Source organism: Neoarius graeffei, chromosome 13 (assembly GCF_027579695.1).
Source record: "Neoarius graeffei isolate fNeoGra1 chromosome 13, fNeoGra1.pri, whole genome shotgun sequence".
Classification (NCBI taxonomy): domain Eukaryota; kingdom Metazoa; phylum Chordata; class Actinopteri; order Siluriformes; family Ariidae; genus Neoarius; species Neoarius graeffei.
The window spans coordinates 58,463,278-58,490,486 of NC_083581.1; the positions used below are offsets into that span (position 1 = coordinate 58,463,278).

The window sequence follows — 27,209 nt, forward strand, 5'->3', positions numbered from 1 at the left end:
AAAGAATTTTATTGTATTCTCAAGATGCAGCAGATGAGCAGACTTCAAGCATGGACAGGCTCAACCCATCCAGAACATTTGTCTGTAATGCAAAGAGGCAATGTGCAAAACAGCTCCAGGCTCAGTAAAGACACTGAATGGACATATGAGGCCTGGGGGGGTCTGACAAACTGCATTTTAAAGTATAGGACAAGATCCTATCTTATACAGTACACATTTATTACACCCCCCCAGGAAGAGACGCCAAAAGCACAAGAAGCAAGACTCAGTAAAGACACACAAATAGGCAGATCTACACATAAAGAGCACCTTATCATTAAAATCTATATTTAATTTCTCTGTTCAAATAATAATAATAATAATAATAATAATAATAATAATACATATGAATTACTACTAAAAATACTGATGAACAATAACAGTTATTATAAAAACTGAAAGGTATGTTTTGTATGTCAGCTCAGTGAATAGTTGAGTGAATATACCCCGGCATGGAGCCAGGCTGTGCTTTCAGGCTGTACATTTGAAGCATGACAAGCCTCCATTCCTTATTAAACTGCTTTTAATCCCCTCTAATTTAAACTCACTGTACAGGTACATTTTATTCCCCTCCCTACTCATCTGATTTTCTTTCCTCTTTTCAGGTTTATTTCGATATTGTTCAATATCCATCACTCCTTCTTTCTTCTCTCTGCCTCTGTGTGCATCTATTTCTTGTAGTTTCCAAAATGAATAGCCAGGCGGTCACTAACACAGCGGAAAGTTGCGGGCTGAACTTCCCAGTACTGGACAGGATTTCCAAAAAGACTAATTCCATTGTAGAAGCTCTTCTTCATGTGATAGCTTTGAGGGCAGAAGTCATCCACGTTTACTCGGGTTATGTTGTTGGAATGGAGGTACACCACCTGAAAGATTGAATTTAGTTTAGGATTATGGTTAGATTTGTTACTTTTGTTCTGTGTTTGTATAATGGGCTAGGTATTCTTGAGGCAGCTCTCTAGTCCTGCTCCTTTCCTTGCCACACTGAGCTCCCTGTTTCTAACCTTTCCATCTTGCATGACAGATCTGACCTATCCCACATGTGACCTTAGTAGCTATATTTACTGTATGCTTTTCTCACTTCCTGTACCATCTCCACTCACCTGCAGATACTTCATGTCAGCCAAGCCCTTGGGGACACGGGTCAGCCGGTTGTTTTCTAAATGCAGTTCTCTCAGGTTTGACAAATACGACAGGCTGCCGCTCTCAATATTGCGAATGTTATTATAACCCAGGCCCAGTCTGGCAACAGTGAAAATGCAGAAACATATATACAGTACATGTGAGAAGCAGTACAGGATGCCAACAGATTAAGGAAATCAACATGCTGAAATGGAAATCCAGTGAACCTGAATACATGTTTTAGCTTCACCAGACAGGTCATGTAAAAGAATGAATCTTTGAGGCCTGTTGCTCTAAAGTAATTCTAGCAGAGGATATTTCAGCACAATAGGACAACATCCCCTTAAATCCTAGCTGTTTTGGTTTTTATCGGTTTAAAGCGCAACAAATACTCAAAAACTGCATGTTTCCCAATGTTTTTTGTAGGTAAATTAACACTGAATTTCACTGTTTATCATAAAAAATACCCAACTTTAAAGGAAAACTCATAACTTTAAAGGGAACAGTTAATCTGTGCCCTCATTCCTCAGTGTATGTATATGGATTAGAGCATAAGGTGGCACTGTTGCCACAGGGAAGCCCCATGCCCAGTGCTGCAAAAGTTGGGGAGCTAGAGTTTGACTAACCTATACAGTTGCTTGTAGCGCTTCATGTCCTCCAGCTCAATTGCTTGGATCTGGTTATGGTCCAAGTGGAGCTCATGGAGGCTGTCAGGGAGATCTGAGAGAAGATAGAAAAATCACAAAACAATCAGAACAGCAAGTGCTGGATATTGTGCACAAATGAATGAAACTCAGAGCTTGCATGCACTTAACATCTGTAAGCATGTATATTCACCCATTCAGGAAGACAAATATGAACCAGAGAATATCAAAACACATGTGCCTTTGGTTAATTATATAAATAGAATAAATACCTGACTCAGACACTCACCTTTAGGCACACCAGTCAGCTTGGCTTCCGAGATACGCAGGAAATTGAGCCTGAGACCTTTGAAAGCTCCAGGCTCAAAGCCACCATTCTGAATGGGGTTCCCACCCATCTCTGCAAGGAAAATTTTGAAAGATGGTCAAAAATTAGTCAGAGAGTCCACCACAAAACCAACAGTCTCCATCTAAAAAGGGAACTCTTGAGACAAAGTGCAACCACTATTCCATATAACAGTGACAGAGCTCCAGACCTATGCAGTTCATGGTGCCGAGGCCAGAGAAGGCACCTGCAGGCACCTTCTTAATGCGGTTGTCGTGGATGCGCAGCTCAACCAGTGAGGGTGGCAGGTTTTTGGGCACTGCTGTCAGCAGGTTCTTGGAAAAATAAAGCTTTTGTAGGCGCTTTAGAGGTGTGAAGGCCCTCGGATGAACTACAGAGATCTGATTGTTGACCAGTGACAAAGCCTGACAGGACAGAGAGAAACAGAAACAAACTAGACATTACAATCCAAAGCTGGGCAAGTAATTTGTGGTTCTCAAAGCTGTATTTGTTATAGGGTTCTTGTAGTTATTCATCTGTTTGTTTGTTCACTTGAATTGAATGGGTTTAATCCAAACCTCAATAACTCAAAAACAAGTCAGCTTATGAATAATGTAAACTTGAATTTAACATGTCCTGTGGGTAAAAAGTTCTGGAATAAAAAAAACTCTATGGCTCCAATAAATAACCAGAACGTTACTGTACACAATGAGACTAATTAAAGAGTTGGCTTATGTTGATAAAATAAATTTGTGCATGGGATTTATTTATAGGTAAAGTGGCCCTTGCAAAATGTTTGAGAACCCTTGGAATACAGCACCCTTTCAATGTACAATGTTCAAAAAATGGTGCCATTTAGTACCCTAATCTAGGACCTTTTGGTTGACTGGAGGACCAAAGTCAGAAAAGTTTCCATGTAGAACCCCCCTAGAAAGCTCAAACCCTTTAAAAACAAAAGTATCTTTGAAGAGCAGTTTTGCATGAGGGTATTAAATAAAAGCCATTTTTAATAGTATAGACGTATTTCATGGATTTGCCATGTTAAATATTGAGTTTGGTTGGGGCTGTAAATATCTGAGGAGGAAAAAACGTGCTTGGCTGTGAGTGCGGGACGGAACTAAAATATTCAGTTTGGCAGAAACCCACACTCTCAGAACAGCAGGGGCATTCTGCTGCAGGACAACATGGTCTGTTTCAGCATCCTGTTGGATTGCTTTGTCATCTTTCCTCCCACATATTTTCCCTCCATGTATATAGTATATCTGTACATATAGCACTGTAGTTCATCAGTCTTTCAACCCTCCAGTAAAATTCTTCTTAAAAAATATGCCCCCTCATAATCTGTATTTCAGTGTGAGTCTTGTTAGCCTTGCTTACATAGAGGTCACGGAGGCCTTTGAAGTCATTCTCCTTCAGCTCTGTAATGCGGTTGTTCTGCAGGTCAAGCAGTTTAGTGTCAAGGGGGATGTTTTGAGGGACTGAGGTCAAACCTGAACACAAACACAAATTGTATACCTTCTATTTTCCAGCACTTTTGTACATATACAAGTGTGTATACATACTGTATGACTGACAACATAAACATTGTAAACACATGCATAAAACCTCAGTCGAATTCATAATCATGCACACACACACCATTCTAGTGAGGACCTTCCACTGACATAATTATTAATGCAGCTAAACATAACCCTAACTTTAGGAAACTTTTTGGCTCTTTTAGGTCAGATATAACTCCTTGTGGGAACTTTTGTTTTGATCCCCACCAAGATATGCAAACACACACACACACACACACACACACACACACACACACACACACACACACACACACACACACACCATAGTTAACCATATGCTCTCCAGCTGGTTTAGATTCACAGAAGCTCTTAGGCCAGGGCTTCCTCTGTGTCAGCAAGTGAAAGCAAATAAATAAAAATGAAATGTAACACCCCAACTTTGACAGCCTCTGTCACACTCAGTGCTGAGATATGAAGCTTAGTGTTCCATGAATCATGAAGCTGTCTGTTTTATATGCAGCAAAGAAATCACACGAACATTAACAGCAGTCAAACTTACTGGCTTTAAATGGGGCTGCACTCAAGACTAAGAGGTAACTATAACACGACTTATGGTAATATTATTGGTGGGTTTTGGCAATGACTAAATTGCAGTAGTTCAATGCAATAAAACCTGCAGCAGGATATTCATGACCCCCAGTAGAGAGGAGTGAATTACACCAGCCCCTCCTTTAGCTCTATTTAACTGCAGTCATTTCCAGTACAATAAATGTTAAATAACTCCAGCTTATGACTTTGAGGGGGTCTGAAATACATGAAAGGAAAATTAAATGCCATTCACCTTATTAGAGGCCATTTTATGCCAACAGTTAGACATCATTATGTACTAGCTGGAGAAAATGGTGGCTCATTAATTGGAAGGTTATATGTTTGAATCCCAGAACTGCCAGACAGCCACTCTTGGGCTCTTGATCAAGGCTATTCTATATATGCTGTGCCATTCATCATCATTTAGTCGTGCTATTTGCACGGATATTTGAAACTCTCTCTCCAGCCGTCTCAGTTATTCATTGCCTCAGAGAGGTCTTCAATCCAGCATCCTGCATCTTCACAGAGTTGGCTGATGAAGTTTTTGCCTAAGTTCCAGCCTTAGTGTGGCCATGGGAGGGGTTCCAAAGCAACACATCCCTCACTATTTCTTCTTTGCTCCTCCAGTAGTGACCTGAGAAGCGTATCCTTCTCTCCCGTATGACATGGGAGACATACACAGCAAAATCCCCAGTGTTGAATTAACACCCAGAGTGTTTATATAGGTCCAATTGGACCTATATAAACACTCTGGGTGTTAATTCAACACTGAGGAATTTGCTGTGTAGGATAGATGGCCATACAGTTTTTGTTTAGTGGGGTGCTGCTTCCAGGAGACATTTAATATGGCACAAAGCATTTAAGTGTAGTTGCCGTCCAACTTCTTCTCCAGTCTCTTGGTCAAAGTCTAGGTGGTACTTCCATAGAGTAGAACTGAGGCTACTACAGCATGAAAGAAGTTTTACTTCACTGTGCCATTAATAGGGCTTAACTAATTCATAAAACTGAGATAGCCTTGTTTGCTGGTTGAAAATATTGGGATTGGATTTGTACATTATTTGCAAGTATCTCTCTTTGTTTCTTAGCTGGTTTCCCACCTGCCACTCCAGAAAATCAACACTAAGCCAACCCAGTTTCAAGGGTATCCGACAAATCCCCACAGTCCAGTTGAGTTCCAACCACAACTTAAAACTAAATTATACACCAAGTGCAGTAATCCAACCACAATGTCCCACAAGTCTGCACTCCAAAAGCTGGCTTATATTTTAAATAATTCTGGCACATAATTGGGTAAACTTCTGTTTCAACATCTTTCAGAAACAAGCACAGACAGCATTATGAGGTATAGCTTGTCAAAATATGTGGGATATTCTGAAAACAGATTAAATACACAGTTGGGTATTTCATTCATTCATCTATCTTCAGCAACCACTTTTTTCTGGTCAGGGATGTGGTAGATCCAGAGACTATCCCAGGAACACTGGGAATGTGGGCATACACCCGGAATGGGATGCCACTCTATCACAGGGGACCATGCATACACACATTCACATGCTCATTCACACCTAGAGGAAATTTAACACAGCCAATCCAGATACTGGTATGTTTTTGGGAGGTGGGAGGAAACCAAGGAACCCAGGTGAAACCCACACAGACACAGAGACAACAAGCACAGAAACTCTGCCCAGACAGTAGGTCAGGATTGCATTGGGGATCCTGAAGCTGTGAGCTGCTAACACTACCTGCTTCACCCTTGAGCTGCCTGGCCTAGGTGAAAAAAAAAAGAAAAGAAACCCTCAATTATACTTTGGATGGGTAATAATTGTAAAGAGAATGGGTTTTTTTGGTTTGTTTTTTAAATGGATTTAACTCAAACTGAAAAGTAAAACCCTGTGTTCTACAGCCTTTAAAGCTTTGCCAGAGGGTCAAACAGTAGAACCCCTGAGGGCAACAGATGGAACTGTTTTGTCTAACAATGTATTTATAATAAAGTAAAAGACACACAAAGACACTCCCATACACAAAATACACGCATCCATAGAATTACACAAAAGAAAAATCATCTCTCATCAAAATCCTCTCTCTCTCTCTCTCTCTCTCTCCTCACTGCATGTGTTATGATGTGTTATTTTGGAGACACTTGATTAATGACAAAATAATGACAAATTTGCACACAATTTGCTGACAACACATTTGTGTTATTTTCCAGCAGTGGAAACATAAGAAAAGGAAAACATAGGGCAGAGAACAGACAACAAAAAGTATACAGTATCACTCTTTGACATGTGCATTAATAACTGTCCCAGCATCTAAAGGGTCAGGGGACAGATTAATCATCCATTTTGTCCTTCATTTACAGACAAACAAAAGTTCTTCAAACTCAGCCTTTCAACATGTCTCTGGCTGCAGGACGTCACTCTATTTTGTTTCTTTGGTAAAATATCCTGTTCCTGGCCCAAGAACAGCATGAAATTTCTTCTTGATGTTTACAAGGAAATTACACAGAAACATCTCATTTACCATCAAAGGCCACATTTCCTCCAGGCTATTTGGGTAAATCCCTAAAGAATGCCCGTCTTTTTCTCTATGTCTCCCTCTCAGACTAACCACTCAGAATATCACTTTTTACTGCTGTCTGTGACAGAAGGGTTGGGTTTATCTTTCAAACTTTCACCTATCCGTTACATGGGTTCCTTCCTTAACTGATTCATTTGCTTGTTTATTCATGTTTTAACTAGGCATGCATCTCTCTTGTTCTCTCTCTTCTTCTTCAGGCACACACACACACACACACACACACACACACACACACACACACACACACACACACACACACACACTACTCACCCAGGTCAGAGCACTGTACTACTTTTAGATGACACTGGCATCCAAATGGACACACAGAAACCTCAATAGATGGAAGCTCTGTGGGTAGCAGAGCTGAGCCTTCCTCTTCGTCCCTCATCATTACCGTCAGACCGCCCTCATCACTGTCAAAGTCCCAGAAGCCCCTCTGCTCAAAAGGCAGTGCCAGGGAGAGGGAGGCCAAGCTGTACACACTCAGCAGCAGCAAGAGAGAAAAGTAGGAGAACATCACGGAGAAACTCACAGAGCACAAACACATATGCTCAGACCTGCAAGAAAGAATAAGATATAGGCAGAAATGAATAAAGAGAAAATGTGTTATAAATCTGAACTAATTTAGAATTCAGATTAATATTTAGATTTTGTGGACTTTTGAAAGTTATAGTTTGGTCGACTCTCAAAGGTGACTTTTGTACATAAACTCTCATAACCCAGCAGATAAGTTTTTGTAAAACAGTGGTTTAATGGAAGGATGTTGTACGAATATCCCTGTAGCACATGCTTATTTGCTAAAACTAGGCTTTAAAAGTTACAAGCTGTACTGAAAGCTTGTCCAGCACACACACACACACACACACACACACACACAAATCTTTTGATATAGGCTTCACAAACATTCAGAAAAAAAGTAATAAAACTGAAATAGTGTGTAATGCAGTGATAATAAGCCTATTGTATTATATAAATTCAGACCAGCTTCTCTTCAGTAATACTGCTTTTTTTCCCATCAGTCAGCAAGTCTGTTAAGCATCATTTTTCAACAGAAACCTTTGAATAAATAGCCAAGTTGTTCACTGGTCTCTGCCATGCATAAAATTAACTGGGTAACAACACTGCACCTACACTAGAAATTAATATTCACCATGTGCACCTACACTAGAAATTAATAGAAATTAATATTCACCATGTGCACTTATTATTACCATTATTACATATTAAGATATAAAAAAATAAAGATACCAAGAGTTCAGCTAAATTACAGTAAGTTATTCAGTTCAAGTAGATTATATGGTTAAATCTGATATCTTTAGTTTTCCTCACTTGTGCAGACACATAACCATAGAGTGTGGCTCAAAGTGACCCAACAGAATAACGTTCACCCTATTGAGGTTTTTCACCTGACGTCACAGGGTCACGTGACGCCCCGGTGTCCGCCATTTTGAAGGTCAAGCTAGCTAATGTCAACAACATCATAGCTGGTATGTTACTGTAGCAATGTTTACGTTCAGTCATTTGGATGACTGTTAAAACCTTTCAGTCTCAAGTTTTTCCTTTACTGTATTTACTAGTTTACTGTAATTATGATCCGGCAGCTATTTACACCGGATCCAGTGTAAATAGCTGCCGGAGCGCGCTCCGGCTTGCTCCCCCTCAAATTAAGCAGCGTGCTCCGGCTTGCTCCCGGAGTGCTCTGGCTTGCTCCCGGAGTGCTCCGGCTGAGGTTCCGGAGCGCGCTCCGGCTTGCTCCCCCTCAAATTAAGCAGCACGCTCCGGCTTGCTCCCGGAGTGCTCCGGCCGAGGTTCCGGAGCGCGCTCCGGCTTGCTCCCCCTCAAATTAAGCAGCGCGCTCCGGCTTGCTCCTGGAGTGCTCCGGGACCAAGCCGCTCCGGCTTGCTCCCCCTCAAATTAAGCAGCACGCTCCGGCTTGCTCCCGGAGTGCTCCGGCTGAGGTTCCAGAGCGCGCTCCAGCTTGCTCCCCCTCAAATTAAGCAGCACGCTCCGGCTTGCTCCCGGAGTGCTCCGGCCAAGGTTCCGGAGCGCGCTCCGGCTTGCTCCCCCTCAAATTAAGCAGCGCGCTCCGGAACCTCAGCCGGAGCACTCCGGGAGCAAGCCAGAGCACGCTGCTTAATTTGAGGGGGAGCAAGCCGGAGCGCGCTCCGGCAGCTATTTACACTGGATCCGGTGTAAATAGCTGCTGGATCATAATTACAGTAAACTAGTAAATACAGTAAAGGAAAAACTTGAGACTGAAAGGTTTTAACAGTCATCCAAATGACTGAATGTAAACATTGCTACAGTAACATACCAGCTATGATGTTGTTGACATCATAGTTGCTAGTACACTGCTACAACACAGACACCGACCCTAATAATACAGTTCTTGGTCATTGCCTGGTAACAGCAAATTTATAACGGGCCATGTCTCAACAGACTAAGAAGTTATTTCAGTGACATTTAATAACATTTTGTTTATCCTGAGGACCGAAAGTAAATGAAAATGTGAACAAACCTTAGCTGTAATAAGATGGCGACCACCGGCTCCAGGGACGACCCACTGATGTAGGCATGTTACCCAGCCTGACACAAAATATTTGTAGGTATCCAAACTCTTATACGCTTTCAGATCAATACCTGTGTATGGCGATGGGTTTTTAACGACATACAGTGGGGAAAACAAGTATTTGATCCCTTGCTGATTTTGTTGGTTTGGCCACTAATAAAGACTCGATCAGTCTGTAATATTAATGGTCGGTGTAGTCTAACATGCTGAGATAGAATATCACAAAGAAAATCAAGAAATCAACTTTAAAGAATTTGTATTAATTTATTTGCATTTTATTGAGGAAAATAAGTATTTGAACCCTCTTGCCAAAAGGACTTAGTACTTTGTGGCAAACCCCTTATTAGCAAGCACAGAGGTCAGACGTTTTTTGTAGTTGATGACCAGGTTTCTGCACATATTAGGAGGAATTTTGGTCCACTCTTCTTTGCAAATGACCTCTAAATCATCAAGATTCCGTGGCTGTCGCTTGGCAACTCTGAGCTTCAGCTCTCTCCATAGATTTTCTATAGGATTCAGGTCCGGAGACTGGCTGGGCCACTCCATGACCTTGATATGTTTCTTCTTCAGCCATTCCTTGGTTGCCTTGGCTGTATGCTTTGGGTCATTATCCTGCTGGAAGACCCATCCACGACCCATTTTAAGCTTCCTGGCAGAGGGAAGGAGGTTTTCACTTAGGATTTTACGGTACATGGCTCCGTCCATCCTCCCATTGATACGGTGAAGTAGCCCTGTGCCCTGTGCAGAAAAACACCCCCAAAGCATAATGTTACCACCTCCATCCTTGACAGTGGGGATGGTGTTCTTGGGGTCATAAGCAGCATGTCTCTCCCTCCAGACACGACGGGTTGAATTGATGCCAAAGAGCTCAATTTTGGTCTCATCTGACCATAACACCTTCTCCCAGTCACTCTCCAAGTCATTCAGATGTTCATTGGCAAAGTTCAGGCGGGCCTGCACATGTGCTTTCTTAAGCAGGGGTACTTTGCGAGCACTGCAAGATGTTAGACCATTGCGGTGTAAAGTGTTACCAACTGTTTGCTTGGTGACTGTGATCCCAGTTGCTTTAAGATCATCCACTAACTCTGCCCGTGTTGTATTAGGTCTATTTCTCACCGTTCTCATGATCCTGGAAACCCCACGAGGTGAGATCTTGTTTGGAGCCCCAGACCTAGGTCGATTGATGATCATGTTGTGAGTCTTGTACTTGCGCACAATTGCACCAACAGTTGTCACCTTAACGCCCAGCTTCTTGCTAATGGTTTTGTAGCCCATACCGGTCTTGTGCAGGTCTACAATCTTCTCCCTTAAATCCACAGAAAGCTCTTTAGTCTTTCCCATGTTGGAGAGTTTGGAGTCTGACAAACTGATTGATTGATTCTGTGGCCAGGTGGCTTTTATACAAGTCATTAGTGATATCAGGTGTCTTCAATTTAGGTGACAAGGTAATTTGGAGAGTCTAACTTGTCTGTATTAACAAGAACTCTTGATGGTTACTAGGGGATCAAATACTTCTTTTTCTCAATAAAATACAAATAAATTAATATAGATATTTAAAAGTTATTTTCTGGATTTTCTTTTTGATATTCTGTCTCCACATGTTAGAATACACCTACCATTAAAATTACAGACTGATCAAGTCTTTCTTAGTGGGTAAACCAACAAAATCAGCAAGGGATCAAATACTTGTTTTCCCCACTGTAGGTATACAGATCATGTGGGCCGAAGTCAGGTAAAGACGAGGGCTTCGTGTACTTCCGTACGTCAGTGAACAATCCTGGTGGAAGCAGGTAAACGTCGTTCTCTAAGCCTGCTAACCTCAATTTTTGCAAATACCTCTCCCTCTGCTCGCCCTGTAAATGCCCTACGTTGCTGGATAGTGAAGGTGTTTTCTGCATCTCGCTCCTTTTTCTTTTATGTTTTCGTTTGTCGCCTTCCTCGCATTCAAACTGATTCGAACCGTGACGTCCAAAATGGCAGCCTCACATAACTTGGTCACGTGGGTGAAAAACCTCAATAGTTGGAAGATTGCAAGTTCAAATCCTGGCAATGCCGTAGCCACCAATGGCCATGAGTCCATGAGCACAACTGGTGTTGTTGTCTTTCAATCAGAGAGACACTGTATACAAAAGAGGGCAGTTAGCATCTCTTTCAAGCTTGTTTAGCTGTGACATTGCATGAATAGCACAAGTAAACAAGGTGGCCAAGCTGCAAATTTCTTCGAGAAAGCATGCGTTAGTGCCTTTCCCTCCCCAGTGGGTAGCTCTCATGTGATCGTGAAGTATTAACAAGTAGTACAATACTGGATAAAACTCTAAAAAAAAATGCTAAGAGCTGTCTCTGTCTTGAGACCAGAATAGAGGCACAAGGACAATGTGCAATTTGCAACCATAAAAAGCTCCTCAATAGCTGTACAGCAGTAAAGCACTTTAACAATTAACAGGCATCTTTGGTGAAGAATGCACAACATGATGAATTTAAAATATAATATTCTAAAACATAATAAAACCAGTTCCACTGTCATGGTGGGAAAAAGGGTAAGGCATACAGAGAATCCACCGAGAAACTTAAATGTGTTAATTTAATCATTGCCAAATCTGATTTCACAGTCAGAAATGCATTTTGGATAATAATTCTCGACAATCTGTAAAAATAAAAATCCCCCAAATTATAGCAGTGTGGTGAAAATAATGAGACAACATGTGTGTGTATGTGTGTCTGGATCAGGACTGATTATACAGTTTGTAGTGGCAGTGGAAAAGTCTAACAGGCCTTTACAAACACACAAGCTATTCATTAGACAGGAAAGGGGAAGGCGGGGTTATTTCTGTCATTCAGTCCATACGTGTCTGGGAGGGTGGACAGAAAGTTCATGATGTCATGCCTGAACCTTGTCCAGCTGAGGGTGATTGTGTCTCACTGTGACAGGCAGGGCCGTTGACAGCTTTGGCTGGGCCCGGGACAAAATAATCTGAGTGCCCCCCCCCTCCCCCCCAAATAATCTGAGAGCCCCCCCCCCCCCCCCCCCCCCAACACACACACACATACGCGTGCACGCACATCGCCACACAGCAACCACCCACACCCAACCCCTCTTTTCACAGTCTCCATTCACTCCAACCCTTAAATAACAGGTATTCCAAGCCCATTATAACAGTCAACCATTTTATTTCAACATTTCAACATATTTACACTTTGAACATTTCCTTAGTCTGCAACTATTCAGGTGCGAAATGCAATGCGCCGGACTTTTGCTGTGGCAAAGTCGTCAATAAGGTCATTGAAGTCCAGCTTCTTTGCAAGTTCGCGCTCTATAGAGAGCATAGCCAGCCCATTGAGCCTCTCCTGTGACATGTTTGAGCGCAGGTAGTTGATAAACCAAAATGATTGTTTACGGGATGGAACTGGGTCTCAATGAGAACGGAGTTATGGCTTTCCCAAAATCTGAACATAGAAGCATCACCACTAGTGATGTGTACAGTGAGTTTTTCAGTGTATTTTTTTGTCTTGTTTTTCATAAACGTCCTTTCCGTACTCGATTTAGAATGTTACAAAAAAAATTGACACCCTCCCAACCACGTAACATTAGCCTATCTGACCTGGGGGCTGACACGTTTATTACGGATAAAAAAGGATTACAACGTTCCCTGGATATAGAACTGGACCGAGAAGATTTCAAAATCTTAACGTGTAAGCAACAACAATAAAACAGAGGTTGTTTTATTCATTTAGGGCTTATTAGGCTACTTTCATTAATTGCGCTTTTCATACAGGCCTATCATTTTTCACTTGAGCAAGGGAATTGTTTGAAGAGTATCCAGTCTAAGCGAAAGTTTAATGTTTTGCAACAGACTAACCTCAAAACACCCCATTTATAGCCCATTCGTTACATTAAACTCTATCTAGCTGGCAATTTCACATGCCGTCGTATCTACACGGGATGATTTCCAACAAAATAAGGTTTAATTAACAAGAGGCAGCGTTCCACGGGCTTTCAGCTAACCGGAGTCCAGCTCAGCGCAGCTCAGCAAGCGTGCCTAAAACATTTGGATATGATTGCGGGCCAATGTGCTATTCTTTGCTTCATTGAGATATATGCAACACAGTGTTATTAAACCGATATGTTTATGAAATAATTCAATGCCCTGTGCATTTCAGTGTTCACTCAGTGTACCCTGCTATCCCCTACTTTATAATTATGAATGGCGCGTCGCGCGTGCTGGGGTTACATTACAGGGCTGGAAAAAAGTTATCTGTGTCTTACCTGGCTCAGCTGCATCATCTGAATCTTTTCTAAAATATCTATGCAGTGAGCCCCTGAGGCTCTTGGCTTCTTCATCTCTTTTTCTCTTTTCTTTTCTTTGCTCCTGACTTGTGCATATTGGCAAACGGGCTCGCACGCTTATTGTCGAAGCGTTATAATGGAATAGTGCCGTGTTATTTGGCGCCTTAATCAAAGACCAAACCATTTCTGCATTAGGGGTGGTAGGTGGGTTCTTGAATCTATTTTCGAAGACAATAAAGGCAAAAGAACCAGAAATCATTCATTGAATGCAAATATAGCACATTTTTCTCTCCCAAATCAACACATTTTGAAATGAAACAGAATGATTAATGGCATCTTCATGAGGGACCAGTTCTGGGCCCCCCCTCATGCCTGGGCCCGGGACAAAATACCCGGTTGTCCCCCCCGTCGACGGCCCTGGTGACAGGAATTGAGATGAGACAACAGTTCACTCTGTGGCAAAGGAGTTAAAGAACCTGCCAGACCACTGCTGATACTACAATCATTCATTTGAATTTTAAACCAAGCTTCCCTGATAGTTCTCCCACTGTCTTCCCATTGGTTGATCTCTGAACATGACACTTTATCCTAATCTAGCAATAACACTAGCCCACCAATTGTTCACTTGCTTACTTCTCCAAAAGGAGTAGGCCATTGATTGTATTCCTCCACCTCATTCTGTTTTGTGTCAGACTTTCCAGATCTTGCCATTTGTATCCTTTCCTCTCTATCTTGGCTGTTGTGCTCCTTCTCCAGGTGTTTCTGGGCCTTCCTCTACAGTGTTTCCCCTGAGAATTCCACTGCAAAGCTTCTCAATTTATGGACTTCCTTGGTTTCTGCATGTGCCCAATTCATCTCCATTTTCACTTTTTCAATTTCCTGTTCTTTTTGTTTTCCAAGTCTTAGCTCCATAAAGAAGTATGGTCTTTATGTTGGAATTGAACAGGGGTAAGTTTGCCTTGACCATAATATTATGTACTCTCCAGATGGTTATTATCATGACAAACACACTTCTTGCCTTTCCTATCCACTTTTTTATATCTGTTTTTTAAAATATTTGCATACATGTTGTCTCGGGGCGGCACGGTGGTGTAGTGGTTAGCGCTGTCGCCTCACAGCAAGAAGGTCCTGGGTTCGAGCCCTGGGGCCGGCGAGGGCCTTTCTGTGTGGAGTTTGCATGTTCTCCCCGTGTCCGCGTGGGTTTCCTCCGGGTGCTCCGGTTTCCCCCACAGTCCAAAGACATGCAGGTTAGGTTAACTGGTGACTCTAAATTGACCGTAGGTGTGAATGTGAGTGTGAATGGTTGTCTGTGTCTATGTGTCAACCCTGTGATGACCTGGCGACTTGTCCAGGGTGTACCCCGCCTCTCGCCCGTAGTCAGCTGGGATAGGCTCCAGCTTGCCTGCGACCCTGTAGAACAGGATAAAGCGGCTAGAGATAATGAGATGAGACATGTTGTCTACTTCACTTCCCAGATATGTAGACAATGTTGGAGGATCAGAAACAGATATTTAATTGTGTTTTTTTTTCAATTGTTTTCTACTATTACATGTATAACCAGCCCTAAAATTCGAACCTTTGAGCCTTTGAGCGTGGGGCAAGGTTATCACTTGAACTTTTATATGTGTGAAGTTGAATGAAATCCAACACACCACCCTCCTTCATTTAAATTTGTAAAAACATCCCATATTATCAGGAAAACATTCCAAAATCCATTTGCAGAGGTTTTCACAATCACAATCAAAAGCAATGTTTTCTTCTTGAATAAAATAACAGTACTACTGTAGTTGTTAATCTTGGGAAGGGGATCAGAAGTGCAGCACTCTTCCTCTCTATCAGCTTAAGCAAAGCATCTTTACTGAGTCAGATTACTAAACCATTCTGTGAACTTCACACTTACAAATGTGTAACAATCTGCATGACTCAATTTGGATGAAAATTTACAAAGTTTAAGGTTGGGGCAAGGTTATCACTTGAACTTTTTCTTACACTTTTATAATAGTGAAGTTGAATGAAATCCAACACACCACCCTCCTTCATTTAAATTTGTAAAAACATCCCATATTATCAGGAAAACATTCCAAAATCCATTTGCAGAGGTTTTTATTACCAATGGCTGGTATACAATAAGGTCAAGGTGTCACACCCACATGCACTGTTCAGTGCAACGAACTATAACTTATGTGCGATATGAACAGTGAGCACCTCTAATTACTAATACCTGCCTTGGATTAAGGCACAATCAGTGAGCACATACAAGGACACTGCATGCAACTAGATTTTGCAAAGTATTGCATTGCCAGTCACCATTACTGAGCCTTAGTTGTTGTGTTCTTCTCCTGGTTTCCTGATTCCTGTTCTGTGTTTGATTCTGATCTTGTCTAGCCCTGTTTAGCCTGTTTGTGCCTTGCCCGACCCTTTGCCTGTTCCTCAATATTGATTCAACCTGCCAGTTTGGACTTTATGCCTGTTTTATGTTTCTTTTATAAGAAAGACTCTCTTCTGCGACTACATCCGCCTCCAATCTACCTTCTGACAGAATACTTCGCCTCAGTGACAGAGTACTTCACCTGATTGACACAAGGTAAATTAGACAGAGTCAATATTCCATTGGGGACAGTCAGTGGGTAAGTTTGTGCATATCCTGCCCAGCAGAGGTACCAACCATATTCCTGTTGGTTGTTTCTACAGTATGATCGAAGATCTCTTGGTTCAGGCATTCCAAATGACCAATCCACTATGTGTGCTATGATATAGAAAGACTTATTTTCACCTTGAGTTGATGAGGTAAAAGCATTACCTAGCCCATATGGTATCACCAAATATTCATACTGACCAGTGCTAGTAATTAAGGAGGTCTTCCACTTGTCACCCTTACTTATATGACCAGATAGTATGCATTTTGCAAGTCAAATTTTGTGAAGATTTTTACCCCTCTTACCTGTTCAATGGAAGAAGGGATGTGGGTAATGGGTACCAGTACTTGACAATGACAGGATTCAGACCCCTGTAATCAATGTAATGTCTGTCTGTCATCCTCATAGTCAGCGATCAGTGATCCAGGAAGCTAGCTTCCCTGAATACTCTTGGGTGATTATAGCACACCAGAGGGACCCAAACCCTCATCTGGTGGCGGGTACACATACACACCTATGGGCAATTTAGAGTGGCCAACTGACCTAATGTGCATGTCTTTGGACTGTGGGAGGAAACTGGAGCACCAAGAGGAAACCCTCACAGGCATGAGGAGAACATGCAAACTTCACACACTAAGGCCCCTTTCAGCCACTGGGCTCAAGCCCAGAACCTTCTTGCTGTGAGGTGACAGCATTAACCACTATACCACCGTGCCGCCCAATGCAACATCAGAGTCCGACATCTTTTTTTCCACAAAGAACCTTGCAGCTGGAAGACTGGAGAGGCACTTATATCCCTGAGCTAGAGCTTCTGCAATATAGTCCTTCATGGCTTTGGTCACTGGGAGAGAGAGTAGGTAAACTTGACCCCTAGAGGGCATAACACCCTTCAAAAGTTCAATGAAAGATGTTTGTGAGGTCTGTGTAGGGTGCTGAGATTCTCACTTCTCTCTGAGCCTTGGGACTGTCTCCTGGTTGCAGAATGACAGTGGGGAGACAAACAATGTTTAAAACAAGATGGATTTCAGGCCAGGCAGCACGGTGATGTAGTGGTTAGCACTGTCACCTCACAGCAAGAAGGTCCTGGGTTCAAACCCAGTGGCCAACAGGGGCCTTTCTGTGTGGAGTTTGCATGTTCTCCCCATGTCTGCGTGGGTTTCCTCCAGGTGCTCCAGTTTCCCCCACAGTTCAATGACATGCAGGTTAGGCTAATTGGTGGCTCTAAATTGACCGTGAATGTGAGTGTGAATGGTTGTTTGTGTCTATGTGTCAGCCCTGTGATGACCTGGTGACTTGTCCAGGGTATACCCCACCTCTTGCCCATAGTCAGCTGGGATAGGCTCCAGTTTGCCTGCGACCCTGTACAGGATAAGTGACTACAGATAATGAATGGGTGGATTTCAAGCCATGAGTTCACCTTTCCTCCAGGAAATAATGGAATTCGGCATGGACGATTGGATTTTGGGAGTACTTGGTGATCATAAACAAGAGTGTTTCTGCATGCAACATGCCTGTGGACATCTGGAGGGGGATGTGCTTCTGGTTATTGTCCCTCTTCCCAGTGGTGAACCATCTAGGGTTTTGACTGTGAGTGGGCCTGTTAGGGGAACATGAGGTATGTTAAGCATCTTAGCTATTGTTTCATCAACCAGAATAGGGACAAAATGGGACTTGGGACACCATGACAGTGTTTCTGGTAATGAGATATGTCTACTCTCAATTGTAGGGGTGATGTTATTGCTCACAAGGCTAGAGCGCTGACTTTCAGGTCTAAGAGCACATGTAGCCCAAAAATGCCCCCTGCTCCCAAAGTAGAAACACAGGCCACACGCTTTCTGCACTCATTCTCCCCTTAGGGTAGGATGGTCTGAGCCACTTACTGTACAACAGTTCTGGTTTGGTGCTAAGTGTTTGGGCTTGGGGCACATTGATAGCAGAAGAACTGAGTCTATGAGCTCAAATAAGGTTGCCAGCATGGATGCCGAGTTGAATAATCTGTTTAAGTGTTGGTGCATCATCTCTGCATGCTAGCTTGGATTGCAAAACTTCATTGGGGCCTTCATGGACAATGGTTTTAAACACTGGCTCATTCCACCAGCTTTCTGCAGCCAGAGAAAGAATGATGAGAGCAAAGTCAGCAGCAGATTGTTCAGCTTGGTTTATATTGAGAAGTCTTTTTCTGGCATCCTTGCTCATTTCTGAGTGGGCCAAAATTAAAGTTTAACACAGAAAGAGGGCTAGGCAAGCAGCAATATTGAATAGAAACAAGCAAGGTCAAAATCAGTATCCAAAAAAACATGGCTCAGAACTTCCATGAATGCAAGCAAAAATTAAGGCTTTGCATAGAGTTCAAGTCCATTTGCTTTTTGTATTGGCGACCCAGCTCATTTCCTGGGTAACTGATTTAAAAACAAAACAAACAAACAAACAAACAAACAAACAAACAAAAAAAAAAACCCATGGACTTAAACTCTGTGTATAGCCATAATGTCAGGAATCATTTAGAAACTCAGAGGAGGGTGATCGCTGATGCTCTGGAGGGAAATTGCCAAGGCTAGGTGTTACAGCATGAAGAGGCACAATCTAAATTGGAATATCACCCACCCCTAATATCAATTTTTGTTTTAAAGCACACTACAAGTAATATGTAATACATTTATTTGCATAACGAATGATGAAATATAAGAAACATTGAAAGTAAAGGCCGGCCCAATACACACATAGAGCTCTGGCAGTATGTTTTAGTATTATCACCCTTCCATTGAATTCTTAACCTTACTTTTCAAGTGTGATGTTACAAAATTCTTTCTGCTGCTGAGACAATAAATACAGCTGGACCATGCAAGAGCAGGACCTTTGATCTGTCCAGCAGCCCATCAAAGAAAAGGAAGTCTGGAATCTTCAACGCATATACAGTGGTGCTTGAAAGTTTGTGAACCCTTTAGAATTTTCTATATTTCTGCATAAATATGACCTAAAACATCATCAGATTTTCACACAAGTCCTAAAAGTAGATAAAGAGAACCCAGTTAAAGAAATGGGACAAAAATATGATACGTGGTCATTTATTTATTGAGAAAAATGATCCAATATTACATATCTGTGAGTGGCAAAAGTATGTGAACATCTAGGATTAGCAGTTAATTTGAAGGTGAAATTAGAGTCAGGTGTTTTCAATCAATGGGATGACAGTCAGGTGTGAGTGGGCACCCTGTTTTATTTAAAGAACAGGGATCTATCAAAGTCTGATCTTCACAACACATGTTTGTGGAAGTGTATCATGGCACGAACGAAGGAGATTTCTGAGGACCTCAGAAAAAGCATTATTGATGCTCATCAGGCTGGAAAAGGTTACAAAACCATCTCTAAAGAGTTTGGACTCCACCAATCCACAGTCAGACAGCTTGTGTACAAATGGAGGAAATTCAAGACCATTGTTACCCTCCCCAGGAGTGGTTGACCAACAAAGATCACTCCAAGAGCAAGACGTGTAATAGTTGGTGAGGTCACAAAGGACCCCAGGGTAACTTCTAAGCAACTGAAGGCCTCTCTCACATTGGCTAATGTTCATGTTCATGAGTCCACCATCAGGAGAACACTGAACAACAATGGTGTGCATAGCAGGGTTGCAAGGAGAAAGCCAGTGCTCTCCAAAAAGAACATTGCTGATTGTCTGCAGTTTGCTAAAGGTCATATGGACAAGCCAGAAGGCTACTGGAAAAATGTTTTGTGGATGGATGAGACCAAAATAGAAGTTTTTGGTTTCAATGAGAAGTGTAATGTTTGGAGAAAGGAAAACACTGCATTCCAGCATAAGAACCTTATCCCATCTGTGAAACATGGTGGTGGTAGTATCATGGTTTGGGCCTGTTTGCTGCATCTGGGCCAGGACGGCTTGCCATCATTGATGGAACAATGAATTCTGAATTATACCAGCGAATTCTAAAGGGAACTGTCAGGACATCTGTCCATGAACTGAATCTCAAGAGAAGGTGGGTCATACAGCAAGACAACGACCCTAAGCACACAGGTCGTTCTACCAAATCATGGTTAAAGAAGAATAAAGTTAATGTTTTGGAATGGCCAAGTCAAAGTCCTGACCTTAATCCAATCGAAATGTTGTGGAAGGACCTGAAGCGAGCAGTTCATGTGAGGAAACCCACCAACATCCCAGAGTTGAAGTCACTGTACTTTTAGGACTTGTGTGAAAATCTGATGATGTTTTAGGTTATATTTATGCAGAAATATAGAAAATTCTAAAGGGTTCACAAACTTTCAAGCACCACTGTATGCTTTGCAATTTTATTACATTACTGGGTATGCATTACAGTCTGAACTATTATTCATAATGACAAGTCAATACTATGAAAGAGCAACTCATCACATTGTTTAAAAGCTGAAACGTGTAGACATTTCTCTCATGCTGTTGAATTAAATATCATTTTTTTAAAAAAATCACTATACAGTATGTTCCTATTTGTAAAAATAGCAGCTAAATTATACCATACTCCTAGTTCGGCTTGGCCGGAGGAATGCTGGGACCAAGAAAAAATCTCTGCATCTTGCTTGTGCTGCAGTCTACAAAATACATTATAACCATTATAGCACAACATTGTGAATTAGCATGCATTTTTATATAAAGGAAATACAGTTATACACAACTTTTCTCAGGAATATTTTAATCAGTTACAACACACAGTGAACCCCATTTTATTTTTATGGTGTGGGAAAACTTTCATCAAGAATCTGATCAGCAGGATATTTAGCAGAATCCAAACATATAGAGATGGGCTGAACGGTAATTAGTAACAGAAAGACTGTAAAATCCTATTTATATGAATAAAAAGAGATGGGGGGGAGAAGAAAGGGAAGCCTCACAAAACATGCCTGTCTTTTGCAAATGCACACAAAAAGTTAAAAGTTAGATCTGATCCACAAAAGGACAAAGGTTAAACCAAAGAATGGTTTCTCCTGGTAATTACTTGACCACATTCCCCTTCTCTAGGGGCTGTAGGCAGCTATTTCTGTCACCCCATCTAGGCACTATGTTATTCTTAGTGGTGCAGTGGTGTGTGTGTGTGTGTGTGTGTGTGAGAGAGAGGGGGGGGGGGGAGGGGAAAAAAGAAATGAAAACAGAACAAAAGGAGAACAGAGTGTAATGTGATGGAGTGAGAGAGAGTGAGAGAGATGATCTATAAGACAATGAACTTTCGAATGGTTTGAAAATGATATAATACTGCCAATATAAATGCATAGATTTTATTAACTTCTTGCACAATGTAGACAATGTGTTCACATTATGACTCGAACAATGAGTTTTAACCTTCAAGCATGTGCGTCACTTCTCATAAAATTTTACAGTTTTAATACATCTGTTATAGCCTCCACCTCGTCTGAGGACTACAAATGTGAAATGTAGAACTGTAAAAATCATTAAACATATTTCATTAAACATTCAACCCTCCAGACATTAGCACTCATTTGGATTATATTTGATTTTCACAGTGACATAGTGCAGTCAGCAAATGAACCTTCTCTAGGCAGGTAAGCATGTTTGATTATTATAATAAAACAACAATAAGATGTCATTTCCCCACTGACTTTTACGTTTGTGTCTGTATGAAACACTTTCACAAGTTGAAACCCAAACTAACAATAAGTACTGTCAACATCATCACATCATCATCAAAAGTCACTATTTTGTAAGAAACAGACATCTCAAATCATAAGAGCAACTCAACTTAAAGTCCAAATTCATGAAATTGGTGACACAGTAGGAGTGATAGAGAAAAAAGATTTTTTTAATAGCAACCCTCACCTTGATAGGGGATAGTTTGAATTTCCCAAAATAAATAACCCTACAATTGAGGCTTCAATTTTCAAAAATTTAGTGTCCCTACACTTCTGGCAGACATCCACACTGACCATAAACACATTCATTTAGATAGATAAAAATAGTTAAAGTATTAGATAAATATAGGATGTAAGATTGAATTTCCAGTAGTGATGAAAAAAGCAACATTCAATTAAGATAATTGCACAATTTCTGTCAGTGCCATGCCAAATTTAGAAAGAATAAAACGTGTAATTATTTCATATGTCATTATAAATGACAATGAACTGACATAACCTTTATGTAGCTTCATTTACCAGCAGGGAAACAATTTCCAACAACCCCCTTTGTCTTTGACCCATTAGAGTGACAGCAAAAGTTAAAATAGACAGTTATTTAATACATGTCTTTTAAATTCTGATTAAGCCAAATATTACTGACATGCCATTATATAAAATTTCCTACACTGTACTTCCCTTAGTGGAGTGCCTTCACTGTTCTGCTCACTTACTAACCATTGGGTGGTTCCTAAACATGAACGCTTGGCTGGAATTAACTACAAACCCAGCTGTAATTTGGTGACTTGTGTCCCTAAAAAAGATCCTGCCTGGCAAAGTGTGTGACACCACTCTTTTGGATGTGGTGTCTGGCTTGAAATTCAACACAAGTTAGTCTAATCAGCAAAAAACAGAACCAAATCTAGGCCTAGTGACGTTAAGACCAATTCACACAGTCACAAATCATTGGAAAACCGTTTAGTGCTGTTGGTAACAATGTTGATGTGTAAGGTGGTGTAATTTGAAACGACAAACCTATTTCATGACTTCTTTAAAAGGGCAAAAGGCAGGATGAGGGGAGGGATAGTATATGGAGAGAAGACAGAAGTTATTAGGATTATCTTCTCTCTTCTCTACAGCAACTGTAATTAGCTCAAACATGGGTTGTGTCACTGTGAGTCGAACAAGTCTCACATACAGTGTCTTACAATTCACCCCCCTTGAACCTGTTCACATTTTGTACATAACCCATAACTGAAGTGTGTGTGTGTGTGTGTGTGTGTGTATGGGGGGGTCTCATCTCATCTCATTATCTCTAGCCGCTTCATCCTTCTACAGGGTCGCAGGCAAGCTGGAGCCCATCCCAGCTGACTACAGGCGAAAGGCGGGGTACACCCTGGACAAGTCGCCAGGTCATCACAGGGCTGACACATAGACACAGACAACCATTCACACTCACATTCACACCTACGGTCAATTTAGAGTCACCAGTTAACCTAACCTACATGTCTTTGGACTGTGGGGGAAACCGGAGCACCCGGAGGAAACCCACGCGGACACGGGGAGAACATGCAAACTCCACACAGAAAGGCCCTCGCCGGCCCCGGGGCTCGAACCCAGGACCTTCTTGCTGTGAGGCGACAGCGCTAACCACTACACCACCGTGCCGCCGGGGGGTATTTTGCTAAATTATTTACATAACATAAATTTTGTGATGGGCGGCACGGTGGTGTAGTGGTTAGCACTGTCGCCTCACAGCAAGAAGGTCCGGGTTCGAGCCCCGTGGCTGGCGAGGGCCTTTCTGTGCGGAGTTTGCATGTTCTCCCCGTGTCCGCGTGGGTTTCCTCTGGGTGCTCCGGTTTCCCCCACAGTCCAAAGACATGCAGGTTAGGTTAACTGGTGACTCTAAATTGACCATGAGTGTGAATGGTTGTCTGTGTCTATGTGTCAGCCCTGTGATGACCTGGCGACTTGTCCAGGGTGTACCCCGCCTTTCGCCTGTAGTCAGCTGGGATAGGCTCCAGCTTGCCTGCGACCCTGTAGAACAGGATAAAGTGGCTAGAGATAACGAGAACGAAATATTGTGATTGAATAAGTATTCACCCCATTGCTGTGAAATTCCCAAAGTTCTGTATTTCTGTGTAGTTCTCAGTTGACATCAGAAGTCAGAAAATTAATTCACCAATGTGAAATTACTGTCTTGTGATCTCAATAAAAATACACCTGCTCCTGAAAGGCTCCAGGGTATGTAGATAGTGAATGTACATAAACAAATAGCATCCTAAACAACATGGGGCTACAAAACAAGTCAGGGAAAAAGTTCTGGAAAAGTAAAAGTATTAATCAGACCTTGGTTACAGTAATTATGCATTCTGATGGCAGCTGGTTATACCAAACGTAATTTAGGGGTTTCATAACATAGGAAGTGAACATTTAAGCAATATTTTATTATTTTTAAAAATACCTTTGCAAACTATATTGAGTTTCCCCTCATTTGAGTATTATAGGCTATTTTGTGTAAATTCCTGCCCTATAATCCCAATTACGTCCATTTCAGCTCAAATTTGTAACACTACATCGAAAATGAAGGATGAGTACTTGTGCAAGCCACTGTATTTCCCAGATTCCTGTGTCTAATAATACTTATTCAGATGTTGTGATCACCTGCTCTATGAATATACATTATTTAAAGACAGACTTTAGGTCACAGTCAAGCTCTTCACTTTGACATCCTAAAGCCAGGGGCTGTAGTCTACAATAGATGGCACCACACTTTTCCTTCACATGCTTTCATTCCTTTCTGTCTTTATTGCTAACTGCTCTGTTCACACCATAGGCTGAGGCAGGATCACCTAAGGGGTCAGAAACCTGGGGGTCCAGAGGTAGACAGGGGCCAAGGAACATGTGAATTAAGCACCTGTTGAAGTGAGATTAGGTGGAGGTCTAGAATGGGGGGTGTCCAAAAATCCAGACGTGATGGCTTCAAAGCAAATTAATCAAATTAAATCTAATGAAGCAAAAAAACGTGACCACTATACCATTATACAGCAACAAAAAATGTCTTTGAACCACTGTCATAAAGATTTCATCAGAGGGAGCATTTAGCATTATGGTTCAGTTTTGACACTAATTAGAAGCAGCTTTGGGACCAAAAGGTCACTGGTTCGATTCCCTGAACCAGCAGGAATGGCTGAAGTGCCCTTGAGCAACGCACCTAACCCCCAACTGCTCCCTAGGCTGCTCTGGGTATGTTGTATGTCGCTCTGGATAAGAGTGTCTGCTAAATGCCAGTAATGTAATGTAATGTAATCATCATATAGAAAACATTATTTTCTCAAGACGTAAAACAATAGTTGGGAAGAATAACAAATCATATGTATACATGTTTTCCATTTATCATCCTATCATGTTGGTTGGATGAATTTTGCTTCTGGACTACTGGCAAATTGCATGCTGAAACCATGCACACTTTCCTCAAATAAGTTTGTATTAAGATAACGCCATTCATGTAGTTTCATACAATATAACAATAAGTAAATGTTCAATATTGTAAATATACTTTATAGCCCTAAACCAGATGAAGTAATTAGGTGTTTTAGCTATGTTAAGAAACTACGTGGGTAAATAATAAATGTGTGATGATTTCAGCCTGATGCTAGGCAGTGATTATAAGCCTGAGTGATTTTTATTTACATCAGCTCCGACCATGTTCTGTCAATATTAGAGGTGAGGGGAAAATCACTGTCATACCGTAATTGTGTTTCTGTGAATGATTCTGCTAAATGCACCTGAGCGTCCTGTTTCTGAATTATGCCCTGGGGCGACATCTAAAGACCAAAACAACAACTAATACCTAATATTAGTGCACTTGGCATGGCACACACAGTCTAACAGATGTATTAAGATGTATCCAGGCTAAGGTGACGTCAGTGCTTCTTCAGTACTGCTTTATGGGTTGTTTTACAATCAGGGTACAAAGTTTGTGTCACAGGGGTCCAAAATTCAAATTGATTCAAACTGGTTCTTGTACCAGTTTTTAAGTGAAGGACAAGTTCAAGAACAGGTTTCAGGTAATTTTTTGACAAATGTGTATGGTAGTTTTGTGTAATCTGCTATAAGATAAAGAAGATTAAGTGTAGCTTTAAGCAGGGCTGGGAGAAACAAATGAAGTGATTCTCGGAGAGGACTTTTTTTTTGACAATTCAGAATCCACTACTTCCATAGTGCTTTTAAATATAAGGCTGTAAGCTTTGTGTTAGTTGTCTCTAATATTTATGTCCCAATATCTTGACCACATTTTAGGATGAAAATAATCATTTTAGATATGTTATTTTATATTGAAAAATTAGCTGTCTCGGAGAGGACTTTTTTTGACACAATTATAAATACTAATTTGATCAAAATAGTCTGAAAACTTACTGGCGTTCTACATTAAAACTTAACTATGTTTCCAATGATATGGAACCAAATATTTGTTTTGTGGTATAAAGAATGATTTAAGTGCATCCCTTTTGGAGCTACCTGTGGTCAAAAAAGCACTTTTTCTAAATGACACGAGTAATTTTGCTAAATATAACATATATTGCCATACATTCACCAAAAATAACATTATCACCAATTTTTTTTTTTTTGCATGGTAAATAGAGCTATCACAGGGCTACAATAAACAACCAAGTTTATTTAGTCAAACCTTTTGATATTGAAGATAATAAGTGTTAAATGTGATTTTTAGCTTGCGTACCCTGATTGTAAACCTTATAGATTATGAGCTAAACCTGAGGCTAATTACATTGTTTTTATTCACTGTGGTGTTAATACCACCATTCACATCAACAGCACAAGTTATTGAGATTAACTCTTTATAACAGATTGACTAATAAGATTAATATATATAAAAATATAAAATATATATATATAGATATATAACATTGACATTCTCAGCTAACCGTGTTAAAAAAGGCACAAGGTTAAAGTGAAAACAACAACAACAACAACAACAATAAACTTACCTTTAATTGAACAGCAATATCCCCAAATCCTCTCTCAGCTTCAACAAGCCCTTTCACTTCGAATAGTCTAAATATTGTTGCATTAGAATTAGTCCTATTTGTAAAAACCGTCCTATTTTATTATCGACAAAGTAAAAGGAGCTGTCTCGGGTTTTTCGGTTATCAGGTCTGTATTCTGCAGCAGACTGGAGGACTGAAAGTCCTTCACAAGCTTCAGAAATAACGGAGGAGCTGGAGGAAGTTCAGCCCCAAACTGCTGCAACCTCTCCCACACAGGATGCTCAG

At 41.2% G+C, this 27,209-nt stretch overlaps 1 protein-coding gene across 1 annotated transcript; it reads right to left on the reverse strand.

Moving 5' to 3' along the window:
- Window positions 1-27,209, reverse strand: bgnb (biglycan b). The gene is made up of 8 exons (XM_060936934.1): window positions 26,925-27,209; window positions 7,086-7,372; window positions 3,508-3,620; window positions 2,342-2,555; window positions 2,095-2,205; window positions 1,788-1,881; window positions 1,143-1,281; window positions 1-905 (listed from the first exon to the last, which is right to left on the reverse strand). The coding sequence occupies exons 2-8, from the start codon at window positions 7,360-7,362 to the stop codon at window positions 708-710; spliced, it is 1,146 nt and encodes a 381-aa protein (XP_060792917.1). The 5' UTR covers window positions 7,363-7,372; window positions 26,925-27,209; the 3' UTR covers window positions 1-707.

Bases quoted from the DNA above. Each gene is read 5' to 3' on its own strand.
- bgnb (XM_060936934.1), bottom strand. From the start codon at position 7,362: ATGTGTTTGTGCTCTGTGAGTTTCTCCGTGATGTTCTCCTACTTTTCT. The intron at 3,621-7,085 runs GTGAGTAGTGTG...GTTTGTGTTCAG, and splicing joins AGTACAGTGCTCTGACCTGG to GTTTGACCTCAGTCCCTCAA. The intron at 1,882-2,094 runs GTGAGTGTCTGA...ATCTTCTCTCAG, and splicing joins GCTGACTGGTGTGCCTAAAG to ATCTCCCTGACAGCCTCCAT.